General features: G+C 45.3%; 2 protein-coding genes across 5 annotated transcripts in view; one reads left to right on the forward strand and one right to left on the reverse strand.

The window, feature by feature from the left end:
- POLA1 (DNA polymerase alpha 1, catalytic subunit) overlaps nt 1-7603 on the forward strand; it is a 274677-nt gene extending 267074 nt beyond the window's left edge. For all 4 annotated transcript variants that reach the window (XM_039363127.1, XM_039363155.1, XM_039363137.1 and 1 more), the window contains one exon: nt 5478-7603. In XM_039363127.1, the coding sequence (XP_039219061.1) occupies nt 5478-5638 (161 nt within the window). In that variant the 3' untranslated portion in view covers nt 5639-7603. The remainder of the gene's footprint in view (nt 1-5477) is intronic.
- A 3852-nt stretch (nt 7604-11455) lies between these two features.
- On the reverse strand, nt 11456-23124 carry ARX (aristaless related homeobox). Its single transcript, XM_039363227.1, has 5 exons — nt 22818-23124; nt 21013-21688; nt 18037-18082; nt 15123-15460; nt 11456-12233 (listed from the first exon to the last, which is right to left on the reverse strand). The coding sequence occupies exons 1-5, from the start codon at nt 23008-23010 to the stop codon at nt 11993-11995; spliced, it is 1494 nt and encodes a 497-aa protein (XP_039219161.1). The 5' UTR covers nt 23011-23124; the 3' UTR covers nt 11456-11992.
- Nucleotides 23125-26496: the final 3372 nt, after the last annotated feature.

A 26496-nucleotide genomic window follows, 5' to 3' on the forward strand; every position in this document is an offset into this window, starting at 1 on the left:
ATAATTAAATACAATAATGTAGGGGAAGTTTAAAAAATCAGCTTCTAATGGTTTATAATTTAGTATATTCTTCAAATAAAAAGCTAACTAAATAGGAATGATGCTCTGACTCCTGAACTCACAAGAATAATTGAATAAGAACTGTATTACCAGCCTGCAACTTTCTAAATGAAAAATCATCCATTGCTAAATATTCTCGACACAGTTTTAGAATTAACAAAAAAATCAAGTTACGGTATATTTGAGACAATAAATTAGCAGATTTTTTCACCAATAATGTTAACAGGGAAAAACCAAGTGTCTATTAACTGGATATAAAAATAAAAAATGTCCCATACAAGTGAAAGCAAGCCGAAAAAGGCTTCTGTATTTATTTGTGCACTATTTTAACGAGGAACAAAATTAAATAATGAAAATATTTAAAAGAATGCTAATAAATGTTATATATTCCTTATTAGCTTTAATTATTCAAATAGCAATTGATAAATGTTTAATTTAAATTATTTTTCTTTTATAGTTTACATCATTCAGTTTAAAACTTAATTGCTGTGTATGTATTTTGTGTTTAAAAGTTAGGAAATCTTTAGAAAGTTCTTTGTGTGAAAACATTGCATAGTATATATCTTGTTTTGATGTTGTAAAAGACTATTTGGATTTTTTCTGACATAAATGTAAAGGGTATGGTAGCAGTTGGTATAAAATTGTGTTCTATCCATATATCTGAATGTTCCACAAGCAATTTCCATCATGTAACAACACTGTTCTCAAAAAAAGATGAACTATTTTATTGATTAAAAAATTATTTAGAAAAAAAGGGAGTTCTTATATGCATCTTCAAGTTGGATGGTATGGTAGCTTGAAAGTATTGACTGACTGTGTGCTATACAATGGTCACAATTGTCTTTTACTAAGGAGAGCATAGAACGATGCTGGTTGCCATTCTTACTCTGCTGTGTGGCAGCGCAAATAGTCCCCTTTCTAACCAACCTGGTGGGAAAAGTCAATATCCCATCAGCAGAGGAGGTAAACACATCAGGAGCTGTGTCCTCTCTCATCTTCCCTGCTCTATATTACTACAGTTCTTTAAATCTATTCTCCCCAGTCATCAAATGCACTTCTGTCATTCAAATGCATATACTGCTGCAGTAAAAATAAGGCTGGAGTCTAAATTTATTGGTGTGCATTCTCTTTATTGTTTTTATATTTTAAAATAAAATATTCCTCATTAATTTTGCAAAGCACTTTTCTATATTAGCAACTTTTTAGAAAGCTCTTTTTAAATATGTTTGTGTATGTATATATAATTTATATAACTATATATAGTATACAAGTGTGTGTGTGTGTGTGTGTGTGTGTGTGTATAGTATATAGTATATACTCTACTCTTTTCTTGCTTTGGGCAGGAATTAATCAAAACAGCAGGAGTGGTCCTACTATTAGACCTAGTGAGACGGCTGCTTGCAATAGCAATAACACCATATAGGAGGCAGCAGCAAGCAGTGGAATGACTAGACCCTTAATGGCCCACAGCCTGGTATGGGATCTCTAATTTGCTGCTCCCAAATTTTCTGAAGGACACCATTCTATTACCAGATTTCCTGGTAATATTACCAGAGTAATATTACCAAAGTAAGATTTAATTGTCCATCTTCTGCGTATGGATGACAAGATTATATCTCATCCTTTGCTATAGACAGTAAAAAAATATTGGGCTGGCTCTGCTTATTAAGTTACTCCCATCAAGTTCAATATTTTAGTTGGATGAGAAAAATGACATTTGTGTGTGTGTAAAAAAAAAGCACAAAAACATGGCTCTGTCTTCAATCAAATCATTGTTTAAAAACCATCCCCAACTTTAGTACGTTCTAGGTGCATAAATTTCAGTTTCCTGTATTCTTAACAATAGCCATGTTGGGGAAGACAAACTAAACTTGATCAATTTTTTCTCATGGTTACTTTTGTTTTCTTTTTATTTGAACTATTTCATGAGTGTCCAATCTTCTAGCATAACTAGCCCTTTTTTAATCATATGTATTAATATATGTGTCATAATAATGAAATGTTAAGGAGAAAGGTAGGCAGTTTTCATTGATCCATGGTTTAATAAAACAAGAATGGGGTGAAAAAAGTAAAGGAGTGCTAATTGACAAAATTCATTCAATAAATTTGTTAAATAAATGATAATATAAATTACTTGAGATGTATATTTTAAAAAGTGAGGAAGACTTATAAACTAGGTCTTAGTTGGCCATGAATTCTGGACCTGAGGTACAGAGAGAAGTCATTTCTTTATATGTATTTTTTTTTCTTTATTATATTCTTATTTATTCTTTTCTATTTTTTTCTTTCCTAAACTTTCTACTTTTATTTTTTTTATTTGTGTTAGCTTTTAACTTTTTAAATGCAATGATTAATAATGTTATTATTAAAAAAAACTAACCCCAAGCAAGAGAATATATAAACCATACAATATATAGAAGTATAAATTATATAATGCCATCCATCTGGTAAACTTGCAAGATTCTTTTTTCTCTCCATGCAGAGAATTATGTATACATAATTCAAACTAGACTGTGTTGTTTCTCTGTGTCATATAATATATGTGGATATATGCATAATTCTGTATTTATCTATCTATCTATCTATCTATTTTTGTCATATTTATGTAGGACATACTGGAGGTGGTGATCCTTTGAGAGCTGTATGCAATGAAATTTCATTTTAATGTATGCCAATTAGTGTACATTCAAAGTGACAATAAACTTATTGTTCTATAAGATAAAAAGATGGATGTGACCAGACAAATGAAAAAAATTGGCAGTAAAACCATTACAGTGAAAAAAAAAGTGAATATGGATTGCCCTTACTTTATGATGGTAACTGAGATCAGAATTTCCATTGCTAACGAATGTGGTTATAAATTGCAATGTCACATAGGACAGAAATTCCAGCATTTCTGGTTGCCATTGTTAAGCAAATCACCATGGATTATTAAGTAAGGATGTCATATTGTCACAATTTACAATCTCCTGCTGGCTTCTCCATTGGCTTTGCTTGTAGGATGGCAGCAAAGAAGGTTACAAATGGCTATCACATGACCACAAAATGCTGCAATATCACAATTGAGAGCCAGGGACCTGGATCGCAATCACATGACCATGGTGACATTGCAACCAATGTAACTATGAAGACCAGTCAAAATTGCTACTCATCCAGCACCATTATGAGTTCAAGTAGTCAATGAATGAGTTGTTAAGTGAGAATCACATGTAATAGTAAACCTTAATGAAATTTACTTACTTATTAATTTCCTTAATGTGAAAGTATGACCCTGCCAGATGTCCATTATGCCTCACCATATGACTAATGATAGAAGATTTGCAAACTGAAAGACTGTTGCTATCTTGTGCTACTAACATCTACTGAATTCATTGGGACTTCTCTAACTTGCATAAAATGAGAATGAGTAAAAACAAAAAGATCAATAATATAATCCAGAATTCTGCAAAGCCTGTGCACGATATGCTTTAAAACAGGGGTCTTCAAACTTGGCCCTATGATGACTTGTGGACTTCAATTCCCAGAATTCCTCAGCCAGGTATGCTGGCTGAGGAATTCTGGGAGTTGAAGTCCACAAGTCATAAAAGGGCCAAGTTTGAAGATCCCCGTTTTAAAAGCTGTAGGAAAGCATACAAAGTAAAGCAGCTGCATCTTTTTCTAGCAAATGTATACAGAAGCACATTGCTTTTCCGTAAAAAATGCAAAAAGAAGACAGCCAGAATGTTGTCAAAAATGTTTCCGAGACAGCCAGAAACATCTTCTTAAAACGGTTATGTGAACTTGGAAAAAGTTTTAGATATTTCAGTGATTTCAAAACATGTTTCATACATACATCTGTACATTCCAAAATGCTTATTTTAAAAGATTTTCAGAACCTTAGAATAATTCACATCTTATGAAATAGGAAAAAACACACTTTGTATAAATATTATTTTTTCCAAATTCACAAAATTGCCAGTGTAATGTAGTGGTAAATATGTTAGGTTAAGAGTTCTAAAGTTCTAAGCCTATCCTGAGTCATAGAATTTCTCTAGGTGACTTTGAGCCAGTCTCTCAATCCAGTCTAATTCACAAGCGAGTTGCAGTGGACATTTAGTAGAAGAATTGTTATATTAGACTTTGGTATCTTAAAACTCCAGTGTTTTGAAATGCTCTGATACAATGGCACTACACCACTGAAGATGTTACCTAGTTGGGTAATGAAATATCCGCAAAAAAATAATCAAGCTCAGAGAGTACTAAAGGCTCCAAGTGATCTCTTCTTGTAAATTCCTATGTAACCATTTTACTGTATATCTATCAGTTGGTCAGTCTATCTATCTATATCATAACATTAATAAATCCCCTAGTTTTTAACATTACAATTTTCAGAGAGGATGGTAATTTCTGGTAGCAAACAATTTGATAGGCCTCTGAGACTGAGAAGAACCACTGCCAGTTAACCATGTGATCTTGTTGGGAGTAGCTTGATCTGATATGACAAGCTCTTGTGATCATTTTAGTTCTTCCAGTGACATATAGTTTCAGCTTTTGTTTCTCAAGTTAGCTATAGATATCTAGCTAGCTATCTATTTGTCTATATGCTCCCCAAAAGGTAGCTCAATAAAATATGCAACTTGCCTGCTATTCCCACTGAATGTGTTAATGCATATAGCAAAGAGGGAAGGGTGCCTGCAAGTATTTTCTTGAGCACTTTAAAAGTGCATAAATGAATTCATAAAGAGAATTTCTGATTTTCTGATTGCAGCCCTCATAAATGGCTTTTCTAGAAATTTGAGGGAAATATGTAAGTGTGGAGCAGAATGTTCATTTCTCTTTAATAGCCTTCAGAGCATTGCTGTAGGGACTTTTGTATGCCTTATAATAAGCAATTAAAGAAAGTTCCCAATATCCCCATTATTATAAAGCTCTTCAGTACTTTAGTCAGGAGACAAGGTTCACAACATTGAAAGCAGATGGCCAGACAATTGTGGCACTAAACTTGATTTTGTTTTCTTCATTAAACCTCTTTACTATCAGTTGGTTCTGGGATATAGCTGAATCTATTCCCTCATTCCTGTTCTTCTCTACCCTTTCTATCCCAATTTATTCAGCATTATGGACAAACTATGCTTCCTAACATTTATTGACAGAAGCTGGTGTGCCAATAAAGTTGGGCATGACAAGTGGGTTAACTAATTCTTGATGCACGTGATCTGTTTGTAAATAACAAGTATGACACTTACATAAACATGCCGACCAAACTACTTTTTAAAGATGTAAGCAGGGGAAGAGCAAGCTCAGCAGCAGGCATCTTGCAGAGAATTCTGGGTTTTGCGAGTCATCATGTTTGAAAGAGATAAAAGTTCTGCAAAGCATTGGCTAAGTATAATTCATTCATTTCCCCCCTAATCTTTTAATTTTCTCTGCCCCTATAGATGAATTGAAGAAGATGTTGGAAGCTTACAAGGAAGGATACAAAAACCTGAAGAACACAGTTGACAAATGGTTGTCTATGAGTAGCTATTCTGAAGTAAACCTCAGCAAACTCTTTCAGACATTCAGCATAGTAAAATACGGGGACGAGTCCAGTACTTAAAAATATTGTTTGTGGGCTCTGTTTATAGGCAGTAATCTACCTTTTTTTCTTTTATTTTCTATTTACTGAGGCATACTAGAAGGGCTGTAGATTAAGAAAACTATTCAGTACTAAAATATGTAAAAGAAAAGCAGATTAAAAATTGATGGACATAATAAGTAGCTTACAATTTAGATTTTATAATAGATTGTTGTATATTGAGACCTAGAATGGAAGCAAGAAATAGAAAATGCTCATTTAACTGAATAATTTCCAGTGAGAAATGCTGGAATGTACATGATCCTAGACTTTAATCAAGGCATTTAGCAGAGATGTTTTCAGGAAAAGAAGTTAACCAAGGTCTTAGTAGGAGCACTGATGGATTCTCTTTTCATTATTTATCTGCTATGTGGTAATACGACAACATTAAGGTTCTTTTTGTTCTGGGAGGACATATCAAACAAGAGTATTGTGCTGCAATGATGCAGCATAACTGAATTAAAACTATATATGAAGGAATCAATTGATTTCTTTATAGGCCAAAAAGATTGTGTATTGCAAATTCTTTCAGCCCTTTGAATGTTAGTCATTAATTCCTTGGGAGTCATCAAAACAAATAGGGCAGCCTATTATCATTAGAAGAAGCTAGTTGAGACAAAAATGGAGTAAATTTAAGCTGACAAAAGGAATGTCCTTATAGTAAGCAATTAAAGCCATGGAAAAATCTTATAATGATTATAATATTTTAATTGCCAATAAACAATTAACAGGTACAATAAAAGTCAAGCCAACCTCACTGGCTGGTATTTGGGGCTGGGAAAGAGAGATGCTGGACTCCTTATATAGATATATTTCTTAATTTCTATGAGGGTAGTAACATTTATTAGTATATGTAAAAGCATTTTAAATGTGGATGTAAACATTTACAGAGTTGAAGGAAATATAATAAAATAATTGGTATAAATATTTGAATGGTGCATTCATATGAAATATATCCGTGAAACAGAATAATAATATGGGTGGACAAGCCATTTGTACTTTATATCCCCCATTTCTTGTCTGTTTGTACTGACAGAGGAATAAACAAAAATGGTAGAGATGCCCCATCTATTTCAGCTTTCATTAATACAAATGATAGGCATCAGGTGAAATGTTTGCTTTGATTTATCTTGCCTTGCTGAAGAGTGAGTTGCAATGTGCCAATAGAATTCCTCTACAAAGGAGGAGTGCATTAGTTTGGCTAGAGTAGCTCAGCCCATCCTTGCATTGTTGTAGAGAGAAATGTCTTTGTAAACAGCTCTGGATTGAGGAATTTTACTTTTCTGTTTTTCCAATAAATGATTTTAGTCTTGGTTAAAGAAGATTATCATATAGATGGCCATTCTTTATTAGTAGTACCTATTACTACTATAATCAGCAGCCCAATTAAAATAGTTCAGACTTTGAGGGATAAAAGCATATTTTCCTCCTAAATTAGAATAACATACTGTATTTACAAACACTGCATAGGTTTTGATATAGCCCATATTCAAAATATTTATTTGTAAAATATGAGGAAATGAAAAATAATGAATGTGTTTGTGTAGACAAACATGTGACCTAATCTCAGCAAGACTATAATTTCACATACATTGTTATGTGGAATTCTGCAGAAAATTTGAGCAAACATTTTACTTCTACAAATGTAAATTTTATAAATATAAATTTCATAATGAATTTTTCATTTCTTCTTAATTGCTAGAGAAGATATTTTTGCATCATAAAATAAAAAAAAGCTGTCTTGATTAATGCTTCATTAGAAGTAAATGTCTAAATGTTTAGTCACCTGAATCGGCTACTGATATGACCCTTGCTGACTACACAGCCTACTTTGACTGTTTCACCTTATTTTAACAATGGAAAAACTGAGAAGTGCAAAGCCACCTTTCTTTGTGTACATCAATCTTTATTTGCATATTAAATTCATTGTATTGTAGAACTGCAAAACCAAAAACAAGACTGAATTCATCACAGAAATCTGGGCTGAGTTACTCTCCCTTTTCCCCCTTTTCTGTGTGTAATTAAAAATAGACAACAAAGTTAGGTTGATGGATAGGGAAGGAGGTTTTGATACATAAACTCAGAAGCCAGACTTCACAGTATTTATTAAAGAAAGAAACCGGATGAATTGTTTCATCTTGTGCCAGAATTATTTCTTACTGGATAAAAATTACGTTTCTATTTCCCAACTTCAGCCTATTTTTCATCTTGCCTCCTTTGCCTCTCTTCTGTTGACCACCTAAATATTTCTTAATTGAACCGCTCATCCTGCACTCCTCTTATGGCTGTTTAATAGATTAACTCATCTGTGCCAGCTTCAAATTTCAGATTAAAATTCCTTCATCCTGAAGGCAGCATTATCAGGTTGTTGGAGGCTGTTTTCAAACCTTGGTTTTGAATAGCAGCGGCTCTGCATTAATTTAACCACTAAGCTAATAAGTAGGTTTCGTTTTGTTATGCTAAGCTTTATTGCTTTTCTTTTGATCAGAATGGTGTTGTTGAGCAAAGCAGCAGACAAGGCATTCTTTGATGAGGGAATTAGTGCTCTATTCTTCCTCTATTATTCATAGCACAGTGGAATATGTAAGTACCTGAGGGTGTCAAAGGAGAGCAGGCTCTATTGCAAAGTGTTCGCCTTGTTTCTCTCAATAGCTGACTATGAGATGATAAACTGCTTAATACACTGCACTAATTGGATGAGAGCAAAAAGAGATGGGAATTAAGGCAAGGCAAAAAGAGAAAGTGCTACCAGCCTTCATTCACTCTTTCACCACTTTAACAGCACCAAAGGAGGCACAAGCTTTCTATAAGCAGGCTAGAGGTTTTGTGCAGAGATAAAATGAACCTGTTAGTGGATTCAAGTAATACACTAATTATTGCACAGTATAAATACCACTACTGGTTTTATAACATGAAGGTAAACTTCTTTTGAGATGGTTATAGGATTGCTTGGCAGTAGTATAGATCCTAATAAGGGACCAGAGTAATAACCCCCCTGGATTAACAAAATTGCTGCCTGCAGAAGTATGATTCTGGCTTTTACAATGATTTCTGTGGAATGAATAAAAATGACTGAGTGACATTTCTTAATGCATAATGGATTGATAATGATTCCCTTTTCTTTAAAGTAAAATATGCACTTCAAACTCTACTGTTAATCATGTCCAGAGGCAAATGTTCTTTTTTCTATAAAAATATTTTTGTACCTATGGCGTTTTTAAATATATATACTCCCAAATGCATATGTGTATAAGATGGTGTCAGTTAAATTTATGGTTATTTAGAAGAATTGCAATTTGTTCATAAAAACAAACACACTGAAGAGCCCACTGGGTGTATATGTGAATTCACATTCTGAGAAGAGAAATATCCAGGGAAGGAAAATTTGCCATTCTCGCTATAGAGACCACAGTGAAGCCTTTTCTTAAATTCTCTTTGCAACATTACCAAAAGTCTTTATGGGCAAGCCATGGCCTGCTTTAGGTTATTGCAATGCTGGTGTATTGTGATCAATTTCTTTCATTCCTATTAGCTGACCTAGTATGTATGTGTATGTTGGGTGGAGATGGCAATGGGAATATATACATGAAAGGTGCTGTACTGTACAACCATTTCTTATCCATACATGGCATCAATTTAGAAGGAAGCAATTCAGGAGAAGTTGGCTTCAGTCGTTTCTGGTGAATTTCCCAAAGTGAAATGGTATTTTCATTTTTCGCCATTGAGCTTACTCAGAAAACACAGCCCTTGGAGATACAGAAGGCTACAAGGGGAGGAGGAGGAAACTGTTGTAGAAAAAGAAAAAGAGCTCAGCTTTGTGAAACTTCCTGGGAAGCATTCTGTGGGATTTATGGAAGGCCTTGTTTTACCTTCCTACCTTGCCAGAGCCCCATTCAAGCCTGAAAAGCCTGGTGTGCTCTCGCAAGGGCCCGATAGGTGTTCCCCGCCGCCACCGAGCCAGGAAAGGGAAAGGTCGTGGGTTTCGGTGGCGGCTTTGAGGGCTTGTCAGGCGTGGCAGCCAGGCCCCTCTTCTAATCTGGGGAAGACCGAAGTTCCTTTTTGAAGCGCGCGCGCAAGGGCAAGCTCGGTCCTCCACGGCCGACGGTAAAGGGCCCCTCCAGCTGCGGAAGAATAGGGGGCCTTTCACTGGGGAGTTGTTTGCAGCAGCCGAGTGACATGGGATTAGGAGGTTGGTAAACTAGGGGCTCAGGGGCTTTTCAATGGGAAGGCGATGTAATCCTTGGAGGTAATTTCACGCGATTTGCTTCAGCTCCATGGCAGGGTCAAATGGCTTGGAAAAGGGAGAGATCGGGCTGGGGGAGGAAGGAGGCTAAGGTCCGGCTCCGGAAAGGGAGAGGAGGTACACAGGCAGCATCTGCCGTCCTTGTCACTGGAGCGGTAATAGCTGGGGCAGAATAGCGCCATCTTTCTTCCCGCCTCTGGGATTAAGGAAAGAAAAACCTCGATGTGTGGCAAGTCTCAGTTTCGTTCCTCTGCACTCGGCCCTGAAAAGTCCCGCCAAATTTCCAGGCGGGAGGAACGGCCACGAAGCCCAGCAGCCTCTGACAGTCCCTCGGTTTCATACCCCACCCAGCCTGCAGGCGGGTGTGTGTCAGAGCTCCGAGCGGGCTCCAAGACACCTTCGACTCCCCATTCCCCACAGTTGCGGGCTGGTGCACGGCTGGTCCCGGCCTCTCGGGAGAGGCCGTTCTCCCGCGACCTGACCTACAAGCCCGCTCGGAGGCCGCTAAGCAGAAGCCTTCCAGGTTCCTCCCAAAGTCACCCTTGTGAGGACAGACATTTTCGGCCGAAAGAAGGAAAGAAAGGGGAGGGGGGAGGCCCGTGCATACCACATTTGCTCACATTTAAAGCGGAAGAAAAATGCGCCCATTGAAAAGGTTGGAGTAAATGTTCCTTGTTAGAACAGCCAAGATGTTGATTTGGGAATAATTCTTACTGTGTTGGGTTGGTTTTACTCCCCAGGAAGTGCACTTGAGACGGCCGGTGCTCTGTAAGCTACTCCTATTGATGTTAACTATTTTAAGGATCCTGCCTAGGCCTCGTTCTTACACCCACTTTCCAAAAATCTCAGTGGGACTTTCCTTTGAGCAGACATGAGCAGGATTGGGCCATATCCTTTTACATCCACTCCATAGTTCAGGACCTACTTTCCCTCTTTTATATCTTCCAGTTATTCTGCCACTACAATTTCCAGAATTCCTAGCCAGCCGTTTGGAAGGTGGGTGGGGATTCTAGACTAAGCAAAGCCAAATCTGAGAATTTTTGTTGGGAAATTTGGCAAAGCCTTTTTCTATTTATCAGCTGGAACATTTATGAAAAGTCCGTCTTTCCCCCACATTCTGTAAAGGAGTTAAATCCTTAGCATCTGCTTATACACCCCCCCCCTCCCTGTTATTAGCATGGTTGTTTTCCATGACATTGAACTTCCAGGTAGCTTTTTGAATTATTGATAAACGTGTGGATATAGAGAGATATATTTATTTTCTATGGGTAACATTTTCCCACTTGATCGCAAGGAAAAGTGAGAGCGATAACAACATTACACAAACGTACGTTTCCGATGGCCTTTCTCTGGCTTGTTGGCATTCTCTCTCCCGGGGTTTGGGGAAACTCTACAATTAATAAGTTAAAGAGTTTGCACATAAATATTTGTCTAGGGCCCCCCATAATATCTACAACACAGAAATCTACAAAAATGACAAACTTGTACAAACACTACACTGAGTGCAATTAATATATAACATTTCAAATATACAAAGCTCTGAACTTTTTTTCGTATTTTTTTAATAACAATGGTATGTACAGTATCGAGCATCACAGTATAGTGACTTTTAAACAGTCCATATGCTAGCGTTATATTTCCCTTTGGTTTGCTATAAAACCCTTGGTTGATGTGATCGGTGAACCCGCCCCTCCCCAAGTGCTCTACTTGGCTTTGACCATGCCTTGGCCCTGTCAGCAAGCATCTGCGGTTGACGGTCCTTTCCCGGGCCGGTGACAACAGCCCAGGCGAAGAGCGCAGCTTGGCCTCCGCGGCCCTTCGTTTTTTTAGCAACCTCACCGACCTCCCGGTCTTCTCTCCAGCCTCCCGCAACTCGGGCAGGTGCTTTGCTGACCAAGTGGCCGATGTAGCAAGGAAAAAACTGCCGGCCGAGGACGAGTGGGCTCCTGCGGATTGGCCCAAGGGAAGCCGCAGAAGTGGCGCCTCCCCGCCGCCCGTTCCCCTCCAGAAAGCGTGTGTCCGCTGGCTTCCCTCCCGTTTTGGTCTTGGATTCCTGCCTCGGCCGATTCGCCCACCAACCCCCCGGGAGCGGCTTAGCACACCTCTTTGCCCGCGCTGTTCCCGGGGAGGATGTTGAGTTGCGTGAGCTGCGCCGCGTGCTCCTTGGCTTTCAGGCGCAGCGCCGCAATGCTGGAGGCGCGCCGGTCCGCTGCCGCGGAGGCCGGGTCAGAGAGGCCGCTCGATTGCACGGCGTTGTCCACGGCGGGGGCTGGCTGTCGCAGCAGGGCAGCCGCAGTGGAAGCACTAGTCAGCGGGGCCATGGTGGAAAAGAGCCTGCAAGCAAAGGAGACGCGGGACAGTCAGTCTTAAGGTAGCCGAAACTCCTGCGGTTGCTTTTATGGCGGCGAGAGCGGGGCTGCCATTTCGGTTTCGGTTTATTCGCTTTGCAGGACAGACCGCTTTTCAAAGCAACAAAAGTCGGGAAGGCGACGACTTGCCAACCACGAATTGGAGGAGCCTGACTAGGAAATCGCAGGAGAGCGAGGAAGTCTCTTTTTGCGTCCGCTTTCTCGCCTCCTCCGGAACCTGAATTCCGTATTTCCCCTACTTAGGGAGCCTCGCCTGCCTACACCTCTGCGCGCTTTTGACGGGGCATCTTTCGCGGGCCCTTCTGAACCCGAAAGTTGTGGGAGGGGGCTCAAGAAAGAGGAAGATTGAAAACCCCGTTGCAGGCAGGCTGGCAGAGTCGCGTCTATTGGTTGGTGGGTCGCCCATGTGTTGATGACAGTAGCTCGCTTCAAGAAACTAGCAATCGGTCGAAACTGGCTTGCGCGGAGAGCGAGGCCAGGCAAGGAGGCAGGCGTCGGCTGCCTCGGCACTTCTCGCCCGTTCCCTCCAACCTACGACTAGGGTGGCTTTCGATAGTCCTTAGCGGGTCTGCCGAACCTGCGCTCGCCCGCTCAGTCCGGGTGTCGGTCTGTGGCTCCCCCCCTCCCGTCTTATGAAAAACTTCCCGGCGCCCGGATGCCCAAAGCGGCGCCGGCCTCTCGGCTTCGCTGCCGCGCAGATCCCCCTCCCCAGCGGGGAGTGCCGTTCTAGCGGATTGCCTCACAGCGGAACTCCAATTACGCTCCGGCAACCCCTAGCAATGACACAATCTGCGACATGCTTTCTCTGCTCCTTTTTTCGCCCGCGCTTCTCCCGGCGCTGTTTAGCTGACCCTCTTTGACCGGCAAGTCGAGAGACACGGGCTCTCCATTAACCAAGGAGGTGATTACTGACATCAGCGCGGCGAGGAATTGAACTGCGGGCCCGGAAGGCAACGGGAGGGACCAACTAAGATCCAGACTGGCTAGGCTCTGGGACGGGCAGCCGGGGCTGGCGCCTGGTTTCCTTCTGGAGTGGCTTCTCTGTCCCCAGCCCACCCGCCGTGCTCAGTGAGAGGCTCTGTACAGTTCCACTCAGAATGGCCGCCCTGGCCTCGACTAGGCTAGACTTCTGTAGCCTTTCGTTTGCAAAAGGGTGGAAACCCTCGTAGTTGGAAATACTGGAAGTTTTAGTCCCGCAGCTCTGGGGACTCTAATAAATGTAGCAGATAAAAACCGAAGCCGCTTCAAATCGCCTGCACGCCTCCTAAAAACGTTGCTTGTTAAGAGCAAAGGGAAATCTCCCCCAAGAGGACGAGAGTTTTTCTCTCCCTGCACCCACCCTGCTCCTTCACTTGCAAGGCGGCCCATTAAAGTCTGTTCAGCGACTTTTCAATGTTTTTGGCGGGAGGGAGCGAGCTGCAACACCTGGCTACTTAAAAGGGTTTAAAGAAAAGCATTAAAGCGCAGGAACAGCGTGATCGGTAGGGGGCGTAGTAATCCAGTAACGTTTGGGAAATCGAGTCACTCTACTTGTGGAGGGGAAGCAGAAACATTTTCATTTTCATTGGTAGACATTCCCCGCCCCTTAAAATCTTAATTTAACTTGGATTTCCATTCCTCCTGCAAGAGATAATTTTGTTTTAAGTGGCGTCGTACCCCAATGAATATATTTTCCTTTTGTTCTCCTGTTAATATTTCCCCTTGTATTTTCATCTTTCCAGTTTTAATAAACCCGGCACTGTCTCGTTGTCTATTTAATTAGCTACAGGCTTTTTATTTCATTGTTTGAATTTATCCAAGGAAATGCAACTACAGTATCTCCCCCTCCCTCCCTCCCCCTGCCTGATTTGCATTTTTCTATTCAGATGACTGCCCTCCAAGCGAGAGAACTTGGCCGCCTCTCCCGAACACACTGAGTTTTCCGTTGCACTGAGTTTAATTACATATGGCCCACCTATGATTTCCCTCCCCCCACTTTAGGTCAATGTATATCGCAATTCTTTCTGTCAACATTTGAAGTAAAATATATTCTTGTTATAGGGAAATAATTACCAACTCTCGGATCATTGGGGGAGGGGGGATGCGCAACTTCTAACAGATACGTTTAAACTTAAATCGTCGAAAGGCGCTTGCCAAAGCTTTTTTAAATTGCTCTGCCCAATTAGAATAGAGAAAATGAGACGTGATTCCCTCAAGTTTTTTTTTCTTTTTCAAATCCATAATTTTAAAAACAGGAGTGTCCAGGCTGAACTCTTACAGCCTCCCAAATGGAATTCTTTAGCTACTTGAGGTGAACAGGTTGGACCACCATTCTTACCGCAGCCAAGCCTATATTGGATACACAGAGAACTTAAATTTCTGAGTATTCGCAGCCAGGGCTGGGCAGCAAATCTGGGAGGTTGAAAAGAGTACGTCTATCGCTCCCCCCCCCTCAACTTTCATGAACAATAATAATCTTGGCAATGAGAATTCTTGGAAAAAAATTTTTAAAGTCCGTGTTCCAAATCCTTAGACCAGGGGTAGGCAACCTTGGCTCTTGTATGACTCGTAGACTTCAACTCCCAGAATTCCTGCTGGCTCGGGAATTCTGGGAGTTGAAGTCCACGAGTCATACAAGAGCCAAGGCTGCCTACCCCTGCCTTAGACGAAAGGGTTCCACCATCTTCCCCAAGAACCAACTTGCACCTAGCTCCGCCCCTTTGACTTCAGAAATGGGTGCTTCTGGATCTACGCGGCACATGCGTACTTCGAGGAACTCCCCCCTCCCCACTTTACCATTGTGCGGCAGGACAAGTTCAGCACCTCTTCTGCGGCCCGCCGCTGACCAGTTGAGGGGCGGGGGGGGGGAGTTTACCTGCCAAAAGCCGGGCTGATGAAGGCCGGGTGCCGAAATACAGCCGCTCCCAGGAAAGTGCTGAGGCCTAGCGGGGTGCTGCTGGGGGGCAAGGCTGCAGAGCCCGGCGGTGGAGGCGGGAGGCTGGGAAAGGCGGCGGCGGCAGCGGCGGCGGCGGCGGCGGCCGTCCAGGCGGAGTCGAGAGCTGGGTGATGAGGAGGGAAAGGACTAGCATCAAGGTAGGGACTGAGCGGATGAGATGCCGACAGCGGGCCAGGGAAAGGCAGGCCGGGTGGGTGGCTCTGAGCGCCGGCCTTTTCCCTCTTCCGCCATTTGGCTCTCCGGTTCTGGAACCAGACCTGGAAGCCAAAAGAAAACAAGGGCAAGGCGATTAGTAAGCGCGGCCCTTTCCGCTCCTGTTCCTCGGCGGCCAGCAAACGATCTTCAGAAGCCCGGTCACCCGCCTCCGGGCCGCCCTGAGGCGTTGCGGAGGAGAGCTGACAAGAGACCGGCTCCTAACCTCGCCAGACCCGTCTAGCAGGGGAAGAGGGGATTCAGCCGCAAAGCTTGGCCGGGTGGTTTCATCTAGAAAGCCACCCGAGTCATTTAGCGCGTTTCTACTTTTCCGGCAGAGGTTAAAAAGAAAGACGCCTCCATCGCCTAGAAGCAGCTGTGAAATCTGTCTAATAGACAGACTATGTGGGTCTCTCGTCTGTTCTCTAGAAGGAAGCAAAGCAAATTGGTCCTCTTAGCTACCAAGAGAAGTAAGCCAAGGCTGCAGGGCTGAATGGATCAAAGCTCTTTCACTCTGCCTAAATCCAAAACAAAGGCTCGCAGCGGTAGAAAGTCAGCTAAATTTAAGAGAGATTGAGCAGATTGTTCATGGTTTCCTGTCAAATCAGTGGTGCAGACATCTAAATTAAAGATTTTAACAGATGGAGGCATACATTGACTTATTCTCAAGTTTTCCTATTCAAAAGTAAAAATCCAACTGGACAGAACTACTTTTTATGATATCGTTAATAATACAGCAATTCTTCGTTTATTTTTCCGGGAGGATTTAGACTGTTAGCCCTGACTGGCAGATATGCCCCGTTCCCCCTGTCTTCCATGTATCAAGGAAACTCTTGGAGATATTTAAGCAATAAATTATTCTGATCATTTATGTTTTGCTAATATCTGTTCTTTAGCTGTCCCTTTAAAGCAGGCTGAGCCATTGGAATGACCTTTTAAAATACATTTCTCTTAGTAGAAATAGGCTCGTTGTTACTAGTTCTCTATTGGAGGAGTTTCTTTTTCTGCCTGATCTGACTGATCTAGATCTGCATTCCCATCCATCCCCTGGTAGCATCGCCAATGACTGGAGATAGTGAATGGGAAGTATAAACTACTAAAACATATGCTACAATATTCAATAAGCAATACCTAATGTTTCCTGATGTCTTTAAAACTTTACATGTAACTTTCTCTATCCTCCCCTTTCTCAGTGCCAAAGATTTGGCAAATTCTTGAATGCTTTTGGTAACTTAGGTGGCAGGTTAAATATGTTAAAGACTCTGATACCTGAGAGAATTAATAATAGTAAATAATCTTTTGCAGCTATTCATCTGCAGTTTCATTAACAATCTCTGCAGGTCTGCCCTTCCTCTAGTCTAGTTCTTTCTTGAGAAAGAGCAAAAGAGAAAGCTTTGTCGTTCCTACATTTTTTAAACCAAAACTTGGGTGAATGAATTTCCATAAAGTAACTAATGTTACTTTATATCAGCCATTGGCATATTTTGTCCTGTTTTAAAACAATAGAGCTTAAGTCGCACAATCACATTAACAATTACAACAATGAAAGGAACAGAAGGTGAGAATTTGCTCTCTAAGAATTTTGATTCCATCTCCACCAAATAAAAGAATTTGGGAAAGAGAGAGAAAGAAGGAAAACATTATAGCTGGCAAAAATTGTGACTTCCTTGCATTTGCTCTGATCACCTCCAAGAAGGCCCTCTTTATAGCCCTACCACAGCCAGCCCAGGAATTGAACATTAAAGAAGGCAAAGAAAAATTTGGCATCCCCCAGTACGCCTTTCCTGTTTCCAACTCAATTAGCAATAGGTCCACCTCCCCTGGAAATTCTGCCTCTTATTGAATTAATAAGTCTGGGTATACTCAAAGGTAAACCAAGGGATTCTAATAATTCATATTCTCCTTAATTACATCGTCTCCCATGAATGAGAATGAAGGGGAGGGTGAGAAAGAAAGATGGGTGATGAGGGGAAGGGGGGTCTCAGGCTCTTGTTCACGCTCTTTTTTTAGTTATTTAACTTTCCCACGACTCATTCCCCTGAGCTGAAAATCCTGAGTTGCTGTCACATCTCTGTTTGACAATAGAGAAATGTGTCAACAGAGAGGAGGGAACTGGGCTCTTCATTACTCCTCTAATGCGAGAAGCTGTTGTGTATTAAATGAGCCATATGGAATTTATGATGCTTTTGCTGCACTTGGCTTTCTGTGTAAAGTGATTTGCTCAGCGCAGAGCCCAAAGGCCAAGCCATCTGTTGGGAGGTATGGTTGGCCTTCTGCACTGTTGCAGAGGCAACTCTGCACCCCCCCCCCAACCTACTTGAATAAAATGGCATGCTCAAGCCCAAAAGGAAAACAGGAACAGTAGTTGACCCCAATCTCTTTGGGGTGGGGGTTGAGAAGGGAACCCCCTGTTCTCTTCTGAGTCCTCTTTGCTCTTGCACCAATGTGCCTGGCTTGCCCTTTGAAATATTTTGGGAGAGGCTAAAAATTGCCAGGAGGTGTTCATTGCCGTGGGGAAAGAAAGGAAGCTTTGTTGGAGACCTCCTCAACATTGTCTTGGAAAAAATATTGGAGAAGCACTGCCCTGCCCAACTGATACCTGGTTCTTCAATTTCCAACTCCCCCCCCCACACACACTCACCTGCACTCTGGCTTCAGTCAGATCCAGACGCATCGCCAGCTCTTCCCTGGGAGGGAAAAAAGTACAAGACAGGTGCTCAGGTGAAAACCTGGGAGCAGGTAGACCCAGTGGGGTGAGAATGAGGTAGAAACTGCATAAGGCCAAGGTTCAATTCTGCCCTCTCCTCCTCCTCCCTTGCTCAGATCAAAGCTAACCCCATCTGCCCAGCTCCACCTCAGGCTACCCCCCTGCTTTTTGCCTTGAAGTCTTTTGGTGGTGGTGGGATATCCCACATTTTGAGGTTTCCCTGGCCTATCCTGCTTCTCCCATTCCTGCATCAAAGAACGAAATACTTTACCCTAAGCCTCACCGTTAGCTGGCTGGTATCAAACAGGCCCAGACAGGCTTTACCTGTTGCTTCCCCCCAAGCTCAATTTACTTTCTTACTATTCCCCTTTTCTCCACAGAGAAAGAAGGTGCGAAAGAGGGCTGCGTTCCCCAGGAGGAGCCAAGCCCGAGCCCACCTCCCCTCTGGCATCTCCAGCCAAGGCCTTTGACGAAGGCTCCCACCTCCAAATACCACGCGGCAGCACAGGGGAGACCCATTGAGCTGCAACGCGAGCCCTTCATTGGGGTGATTATTGCAACAATTAAAGCAAATCGGAAACCATTAGGATGTTAGGAAACTGCTCACAATCTGTTTACTTCGAATCCGGACGACTCCCGGGATAATTGGCTCTCCCTCCGCTCGGAAGAAAAGCACAGTGCCGGCCAAAGTGGGAGTCTGGCCGGGCTCGAGAAGAAAAAAATAGCTAGCGCCTTCGGGCTGCCAAAAAGGGAGCCACCGGACCGATCTGTAGGAACGATTTAAAGAACCCGGCGCATTTGTGCGCTGACGTGCGACCGGGTCAGTGGAAAAACCGACACCACCCCCTGTTCATCGGTTTTGGCACCGGAACCAGGCCGCTTGGTGTGCTCCGCTGACCCTTTTTCAGTGAAAAGGTGGGGCGATTTTCTGGGTTCTGGCTAGTCTGGAAAGGTCGCTTGCGTATCAGTCAGGAAGACGGGCATTGTAGCGCCACAACCGAGTTTGACTGACTGGTACAGAATAAGCGGCTATAAAACGCTAGCGAAGAAACCGCCTTAAGCAAGGGGATCCCTCGGTTTCTTTCCATCATCCAAACGCAGCCCCTCTTCCCGCGGAAATAATGTGCGCTGTGGCAGGTTAACGAATTTAAAGAGACGCCCCTCTCTCCCTCTTCCTCTCTTCCTCAGAAGAGAAGAAAAGTAGAGGAAGAATCCCAGACAATTGACAAAAAGGAGAAGAGCGAGTAAACTGCTGACTTTTCAGATGGAGAATTAATTTCTTCGCACCCGGGAAAATTGCCTACGAACTTGGTAGAGTAAGAGCTCCTCCGGCAAAGAATCCCACGCCTTTGGCCGTTCAGCACGAGTATCTTGAACTGCAAGGCGTTCAAACCGGTCGGTCCTAGAAGAGATCAACCCCGACTGCTCTTTAGAAGGCCAGATCCTGAAGCTGAAACTCAAGTACTTTGGCCACTGGAGAAGAGCCTAATGCTGGGGAAGATTGAGGGCAATAGAAGAAGGGGACGACAGAGAATGAGATGGCTGGATGGAGTCACTGAAGCAGTGGGTGTGAACTTAAATGGACTCCAGAAGATGGTGGAGGACAGGAACACCTGGAGGAACGTTGTCCATGGGGTCGCGATGGGTCGGACACGACTTCTCAGTTAACAACATCTCCCCCCCCCTTCGCTACGCTTTTAGGGAAGGGGCTGAGCTGGGCGAGCAGCGCCTACTTTTGCTTCTCTGTTGGCAATAGACTGGGAGCATTTGGGCTCCTGCAAAAAGGAAGGAAGGAAGGAATTCCTAAACAAAGGGCTGAATACTTAATTGATTGATATTATTAATTAAATAGCTATCATTTCGGAAGGGCTAATACAGGAATTGCTTGTTTTCTGATGAATTAAGCTCACCCCAAAGCAAACCTGAAGCTAAGGAAAGGCGAAGGTTTTTTCCTCTCAAGATGCAAACGTTCTGGAAGCCATTTTACTTTTGCATGGAGGCTGGGACCGAAAGTTCCGCCCAGCGCTTCAGGAGAAGACCGCTAGTTCTCAGCTTGACCGGAGTTTCCTTTCTAAGTTGAGGCGCATCGAAAGAATAGCAACACTTTCTCGTCCGTCCCCCCCCCCTCTATTTTTTCCCCATCTCCTGTTTTCCAGACCCCGTCCAGAAATTACTTCCGTCCGCGAGTAGGCAAGCCAGCCCTTGCAGACTCTGCCAAAATGCTCTGGCCGAACGCTGCCGCCTCGCTCCATATTTTTAGCCTTCCAAAGCGGAACACTTTGATCTTTCCCTATGTGTATGTATGTGACTTCCATTGAGAGGGCAGCTTTCCAGCTTCAACGGAAAACTGTGAAACTGACACCCGACAGACTAGCCAGAGGATCAGGGCAAAAATAGATTGGAGTTTGGCAACGAGGTGGCCAAAAATTCGGCCACACCTGTCCTTGGCAGACTAGCTTAACGCCCGAAGTCCAGCGGAGAGCCGGGCACGCTAACTCGTAAAGGCCGCTGAATCTGGGGAAAGGTGACTTCCCAAAGTAGGGGAATAGCGGAAGGGAGAAGCGAAGCGGGGCACGAAAGTGAGTTTTGTGGAGGACGACCCGAAGAAGATCCAAGAAGACGCGCATCTCCTTTTCTTACCAAATCTCTTCCCTCTTTCCAGCCCTGCAGTACCCTTTCTTTATGCCTAGCTGTTTCCTCCTTCTGATCGTGTCGGTGCAAAAACCGAAACAAATATTTTAAAAACTTTCTCCCCAGAGGATTTTCTGCCCCATCGGCCCGTCTTTCCTGATCCGGCAGCTCTCTTTCCTCAACCCTAAGAGTTCTTTCCACGTTCCCTCCTGACCTAGAAACCCCTTCCCACTCTGGAGCCGCTCGGAGGCTAGCTTGTCTCAGCAGTTCATTCCCTACCTGGTGAAGACGTCGGGGTAGTGGGTCTTCTGGAAGGCCCTCTCGAGCTCCTCCAGCTGGTAGCTGGTGAAGGTGGTGCGGTAACGGCGTTGCTTCCTCTTGAGCAGCCCCTCCTCGGAATCACTGCCCGCCGACAGACACACGCTGTCCTCGCCATCCTTGCCGTCGGCCAGCTCGTCGGCAGGGAGCAGCAGCTCCTCCTTGGGCGAGCCGCCGGCACCTTCGCTTCCCATCGCCGCAGGCCCCACGCCAGTCCCACCCGCGGGCCCCGAGCTCCGTCGGGCGTCTTTGGCCTCTGTCAGCAGTTCGTCCTCCTCGTCCAGCTCCTCGTCCAGCTCCTCGGCCTCCTCTTCCTCTTCCTCCTCCTCGTCCTCGTCCTCCTCCAGCAGTTCCTCCCCTCGGCCCGACCGGCCGTCGGGGGCGCCGCCACCTCCAGGACTGCCCAAGTCGTCGAGGGTAGGAGCGATCCGCGCGAAGGGCGCGTTCTCCCGGTAGGACTTGTTTCGACTGATGCTGACCTGTGGCGCCTGGCTGATCTTGAGGGAGTCCCACGACGAGGCGGTTGCCTCGGCCCGCGCCAACAGTCGGCCCCCACCAGGCCCATAGAGGCGGCGCAGCTTGGGCGGCAGATGCAGCTCGCCCGTCTCGAACCCGGGCGGGCTGCCCTTGCCTGGTCCTGCCAGAGACAGAGACATGCATGCACGGGTCGTCAGTTCAGTAGCTACAGATGGGCTTCTTGGCGAGAGGGCCCCCTCCTGCAAAAAGTCCCGGCGCGAGTCATCCCAACCCGCCCATCTTCCTCCCCAGCTGTCTAGGGTGAGTCAATAGAGCCCGAAGGAATTCCGTTAGAATCCAGGCAATTCCCCCTTTCTGTAATAACATACAAAGTCTGTTTTGCTCGTTTGCAGATTTCAGGCAGGTTTGCAGAATGTAGAACCAAGCTTATATTTGAAAGCAGCTGCAGCAAACAGCATTGCCGGAGAACGTCTCCCAACCTCGTTTTGACTCCAAACATTATTACCTTCAAATATCAAGTAAAGGGAGTCTCTCTCCTCCAGCTGGCATCTGACACCTACGGGGCTCTGTCAAATTAATTTCCACATTTCTTTGGAGGTAGCAAGACAGACCCGCCTTTGAAACCGACCTGAAACTCCAGACCGGAGAGAAAGTGGCTTAGAAGAAGCCGAATTCTCTTCCTCTCTCCCCTCATGAAGAAAATCAGAACGGAACATCCAATTTCCTACAAGGTTTGGACACTGAACCGGAGGGTGCTCCCCTCTCCCCGGCACCCAGAGGGCTTCGTTTTTAATCTAGGCCTGGGGGGGGGGCAAAGGGACTGCCAAGTTGGAGAAAATACCCGCACAGAACTCTTGGCAGCGGTTGATATTTGCCACCATAACGCCACCCACACAAACCCGTAAAGTGAGGAGCGCAGAAAAAGAGACCCTCGGTTTTGCAACCAACCCCCCCCCCCGCGCACGCCCCTTTATCCCCGAGTAGCGTAAACCCTGCCGGGATCCAGCCCGTTGCACCGGAGAGGGTGACTGAGACAACGGAATCCATGGGGAGCGGAGTTCTTTGGAAAGCGGTTCGGCCTTCAGCTGCCCGACAGCTCAACTTGGGACCGCCCGAGTTTCTGACCCGGCTACTTAGCAGCGCGCCCTCCCCACGCAGTCCCTGGGCCAAGGGTGGAGTGGAAGAGGTCAGTCGATATCCAGGACTGCGGGCAAGGCAGGGGTCTGCCTCTCATCTCTTCGAAGCTATGTTGCCACCCTCCTTTCCTCGCGATCTTAACCCCTTCTCACCTTGCCCGGCCTTGTCCGGCTCCGTCCGGTTGGCCTGAGGCGGCAGATTAGGAGCTGCTCCTAGCAGCCGCATCTTGCAAGGGCTCCTCCTGCCCAGGATGCTGTCGATGCAATAGGAGGAGAGCAAAGTTGGCGATTTACTTTTGCATTCGGGCCTCTCGGAGCAGCTCTCCTCTTGGTATTGGCTGCTCATGGCTTTGGCTTGCTTGTACTCTCCCGGGCCGTGCGGGGGTTGAAGTTTGGCCGGGGCTGGTACCCCTCCCCCCACTAAGCAGCAGCTGAGGCTCGCCCCTCTTCCTGCCCAGGACACGAGGAACCAGGGTAGTGACTGCACTGCAATCGCTTGGCTCTTGATTCCCTCTCCTCCACGTGCTGGAAGGCGCGCTCTGATTGGCTCTTGCCAGAGGCTGGGCAGCCTCTGGCTTCAGCCCAAGGCAAAATGCGGCCTGGATCGCGGAGGAGAAGGGGATTGGTATAGGTTGGACCAAGTTGGGTGGCTTTCCTGGACATCCTTCTTGCTGCAGCTGGCAAGAAGAACTGAATCACTTTTTCCATGAAAAGGAAAAGACCCCCCCCCTCCCCGAATGCTACAAGGAACGGGTAGGATTATCCCGTGTAATTCAGTAGAACAAATCTCGACTGCATTGACTAAACGTAGAAACTTGTTTACTTCGATTATATTTTGCTTACAAGCTTAATTGCAATATTCAAGACATCTTCCCATTATTAATTTTAAGAAATAAATTGTTGAGATTTAGGTTTTTGAATGAATCAATGGATTAATCATTACTTTCAGTGGCTGATTTTCTTTACAAAGCAAACCTAATAGTAAGGGAAATATTTAGAGTGCAACCCGCGCGTACCCATTCAGAAATCGATCGTATTTATTTCTTGGGCACTTCGTTTAGAATTTCATCCTTTACACCAGAACGTACGTACAGACCGTAAAGGTTCACACACCAATATTTATTTAGACAAAAACATTTACAATTAAGAGAATAAAGCAGCCGACAAGTTGATAGGGGAAAACTTGGCTCGTCATCCAAACCAGATCACATTACGGACTTTGTGATGTGTTGGTAATATGTAATTTTAATCGCTATGGGTAGGAATTATGAAAAGCAGTTCTTCATAACCTTCCTTCCTTCCTTCCTTCCTTCCTTCCTTCCTTCCTTCCTTCCTTCCTTCCTTCCTTCCTTCCTTCCTTCCTTCCTTCCCAAGGCAAATCCAGATCTACCTAAGATTAAAAACGTACATCGTTGGTACAAAACGGTGCCTTCGCTGAAATAATAAAACGGGGGAATCTGGAAACCAGCTTTAGGGCTTGTTTATCCCATAGACAGAGACCAAGCCTCCCTGCTTAAAGATTAAAGTTGGGCAGTTGGGAAAACCCTTTCACCTTTTCTAAAATAGGAACTCTTTCTTTTTGATTTACACTTTTTCGCTGCTGTTTCCCGGGGCGTGAATTCGACCCACCTCGCTAATCGAAGTTGGGCAAGAACCGAAACGAGCCGAGATCAGAAACAGTTTAGGCACTGCAAGGAACTGATGGATAATTCCAGCGGGCTTTCTCGATGGCGCAAGTTCATTTTTAAAGAAACAAATTTTAATGGGGTCTATGACATCTTGTTTCAAAGCGACTGTCTGGGAAATATTAATGGATTAGGAACTGAAGGTCACTGAGTATTTTCCTCGGAGGCTCAGGATCAGGGCCAAAGAGTGCAAATTTCTGCAGATCTTTTTATCGGGCAAGTTTTCCCGCTACCTTCTAAAGAGAAAAGCAGGCTGAGAGAGTAGCAAGGAGCAAAGAAACTGTGGTTGAAATCCAGGTTTGGGACAGGGAAAAATTCCAGACCTGGTTTTCTTCTCACTGAACCTCCCTCCCCGAGCATGTCAAAATTTTTGCAAAGGCACCTACTCGAATCGCTTACAGTTCGTATTTAAAAATACAAGGATTTATAATTGAGATCTCTCTTGTGCACTCGCCCTCTTTTACTGTAATAAACATCTGGATGACTCTTTGAAATGCTAATGGCGAGCAGCGTTCCGGTGCCGCGGCGACAAAACTGTTTCGCGGCGAAGTAGAGAAGCAAAGGAAGGGGGTGGGGAGCACCGCGCCCGCTACCCTAATACTCTCCCAGGAGGCTCGTCCCCCCAAGAGCTCTCCTCTCGATTCCTCCACCCCAGCTGCTCCATGCGCAGCCCGCCGCGATTCCCAGCTGCTTTTCTCCGCGGGATACTTTCGCGCCGCTTGGTTTCATCTCCTAAGCGCCCTGCCTTCCTCTGCCCTGGAAAAGTCTTTTTCCTTTATAGGCAACATTTGGCCCCAATCCGTGCGGAGAGGGGTTTCCTAGGGACTTTTCAAGAAGCCCCTATAAACCTCGGACTGCAAAGCCCAAAGCGCAACGGCCCCGACCCGGCTAAAAAAGTGAAACTTGAACGCCGAGAGAACTCTTCAGGACGAGGCGACCCCACCGCGGCAGTTTCCTCCTCCAGAAGAGAGGCGGATGGGGGAGGGGGGGAGACGCTCCCGAAGGAAGGGCGGGATCGGGCGGCAAGCGTCAATTCCTCCCGAAGGGCGAACAAGTCGGGAGACCAATCGCTGCCCGCCGAGGGAATTTTATTTGCCAGAGGCAGGCCGGTTGCCCGTAGAAGGGCTCTCCGAGGCCTCCCGCGAGGGCCCCGCGGAGGCGGCTTTGCTCTGCGCCTCTTCCTCTCCCTCGACCCCCCTCAAGGGAGCGGCCAGAGGAGCCCTGAACCCCGCTCCCGCCTGGCCCGAGCGCCGAGGCCTGAAAGGAGGAGGAGGAGGCCGGCGGAGGACGATCTGGGTCAGTAGAGCGTCCGCCCGGCCTGCCCTCAGGCGCCCTTTGCCCCCGCCGGAAAGGCTTCAATCCGAGGGCCAATTTCCTCCGCCCCGCGTTCGCCTTTCTTTTCCCGCCTCCCCGGCGAATTGGCAATTGGCGGAAGCGTTTTGTTCTGCGGTATCCATTTCCCCCCGCGCCTTTCAAAGCCACTCTTAACGTGGCCTCAGGGCAGGCGGCGGCCCTTCGGTCCCCGGCGCCGAGCGGCCCGCTTTTGTCGGCGCCTTCAACCGCCGACGCCGCCAAGCTCCCAGTGCTGCGTGGCTGTCCCAGAGCCCACCGCGCCGGAGGAGCAGCCTCTAGGCCCCGCCATCGCTCTCTGGGCTCGTTAGGGGTCGATCTGGCTCTCCCCCGCCCCGGTTGGATGAGTAAATAACAGGCTCGCCTCCGAATAGCCAAAATGTTGGATCCCGTGGCTAGTACTCTGTTGCCCCTCATCCTGTTCCCACGGGCCTCTCCAAACTCCCAACGGCAATTTGACCCGCGGGAACGATCGAGGCAAGGCAAGAAAGGGGCGTGAAAGCGAACCACCCGATAGTTTCCGGAAAAACTCTTAACGTTCAGTCAGCCAAAGGGGATGAAACTCCTCTGAGTTGTCCGCATTTACTTCTTTTAGTTATTCGCTTGCTTAAGTCGGCGCAAAGCTGCCGCTTTTTTGCTTGGCGTTTCCATCCAGTTTGCCCCGGGCCTGCTGAGAGGGGCCTGTCTGGGTGAAGAGAAGGCTCTGCTGCTAGATCACTATGGAGGTTCTCAGTCATCCGGGTGGCAGTTGTCCGAAAGTTGCTTTTTCACGAGGCAACTGGACTTTCTTGTTTTTC

This window comes from Crotalus tigris, unplaced genomic scaffold (genome assembly GCF_016545835.1).
Source record: "Crotalus tigris isolate CLP2741 ecotype Arizona unplaced genomic scaffold, ASM1654583v1 scf7180000017589.2436309, whole genome shotgun sequence".
In the NCBI taxonomy this organism is placed as follows: domain Eukaryota; kingdom Metazoa; phylum Chordata; class Lepidosauria; order Squamata; family Viperidae; genus Crotalus; species Crotalus tigris.

Bases quoted from the DNA above. Each gene is read 5' to 3' on its own strand.
- ARX (XM_039363227.1), bottom strand. From the start codon at position 23,010: ATGAGCAGCCAATACCAAGAGGAGAGCTGCTCCGAGAGGCCCGAATGC. The intron at 18,083-21,012 runs GTAGGGAATGAA...TTTCCCTCCCAG, and splicing joins TACCCCGACGTCTTCACCAG to GGAAGAGCTGGCGATGCGTC. The intron at 12,234-15,122 runs GTAAACTCCCCC...CTTTGCTTGCAG, and splicing joins ATCAGCCCGGCTTTTGGCAG to GCTCTTTTCCACCATGGCCC.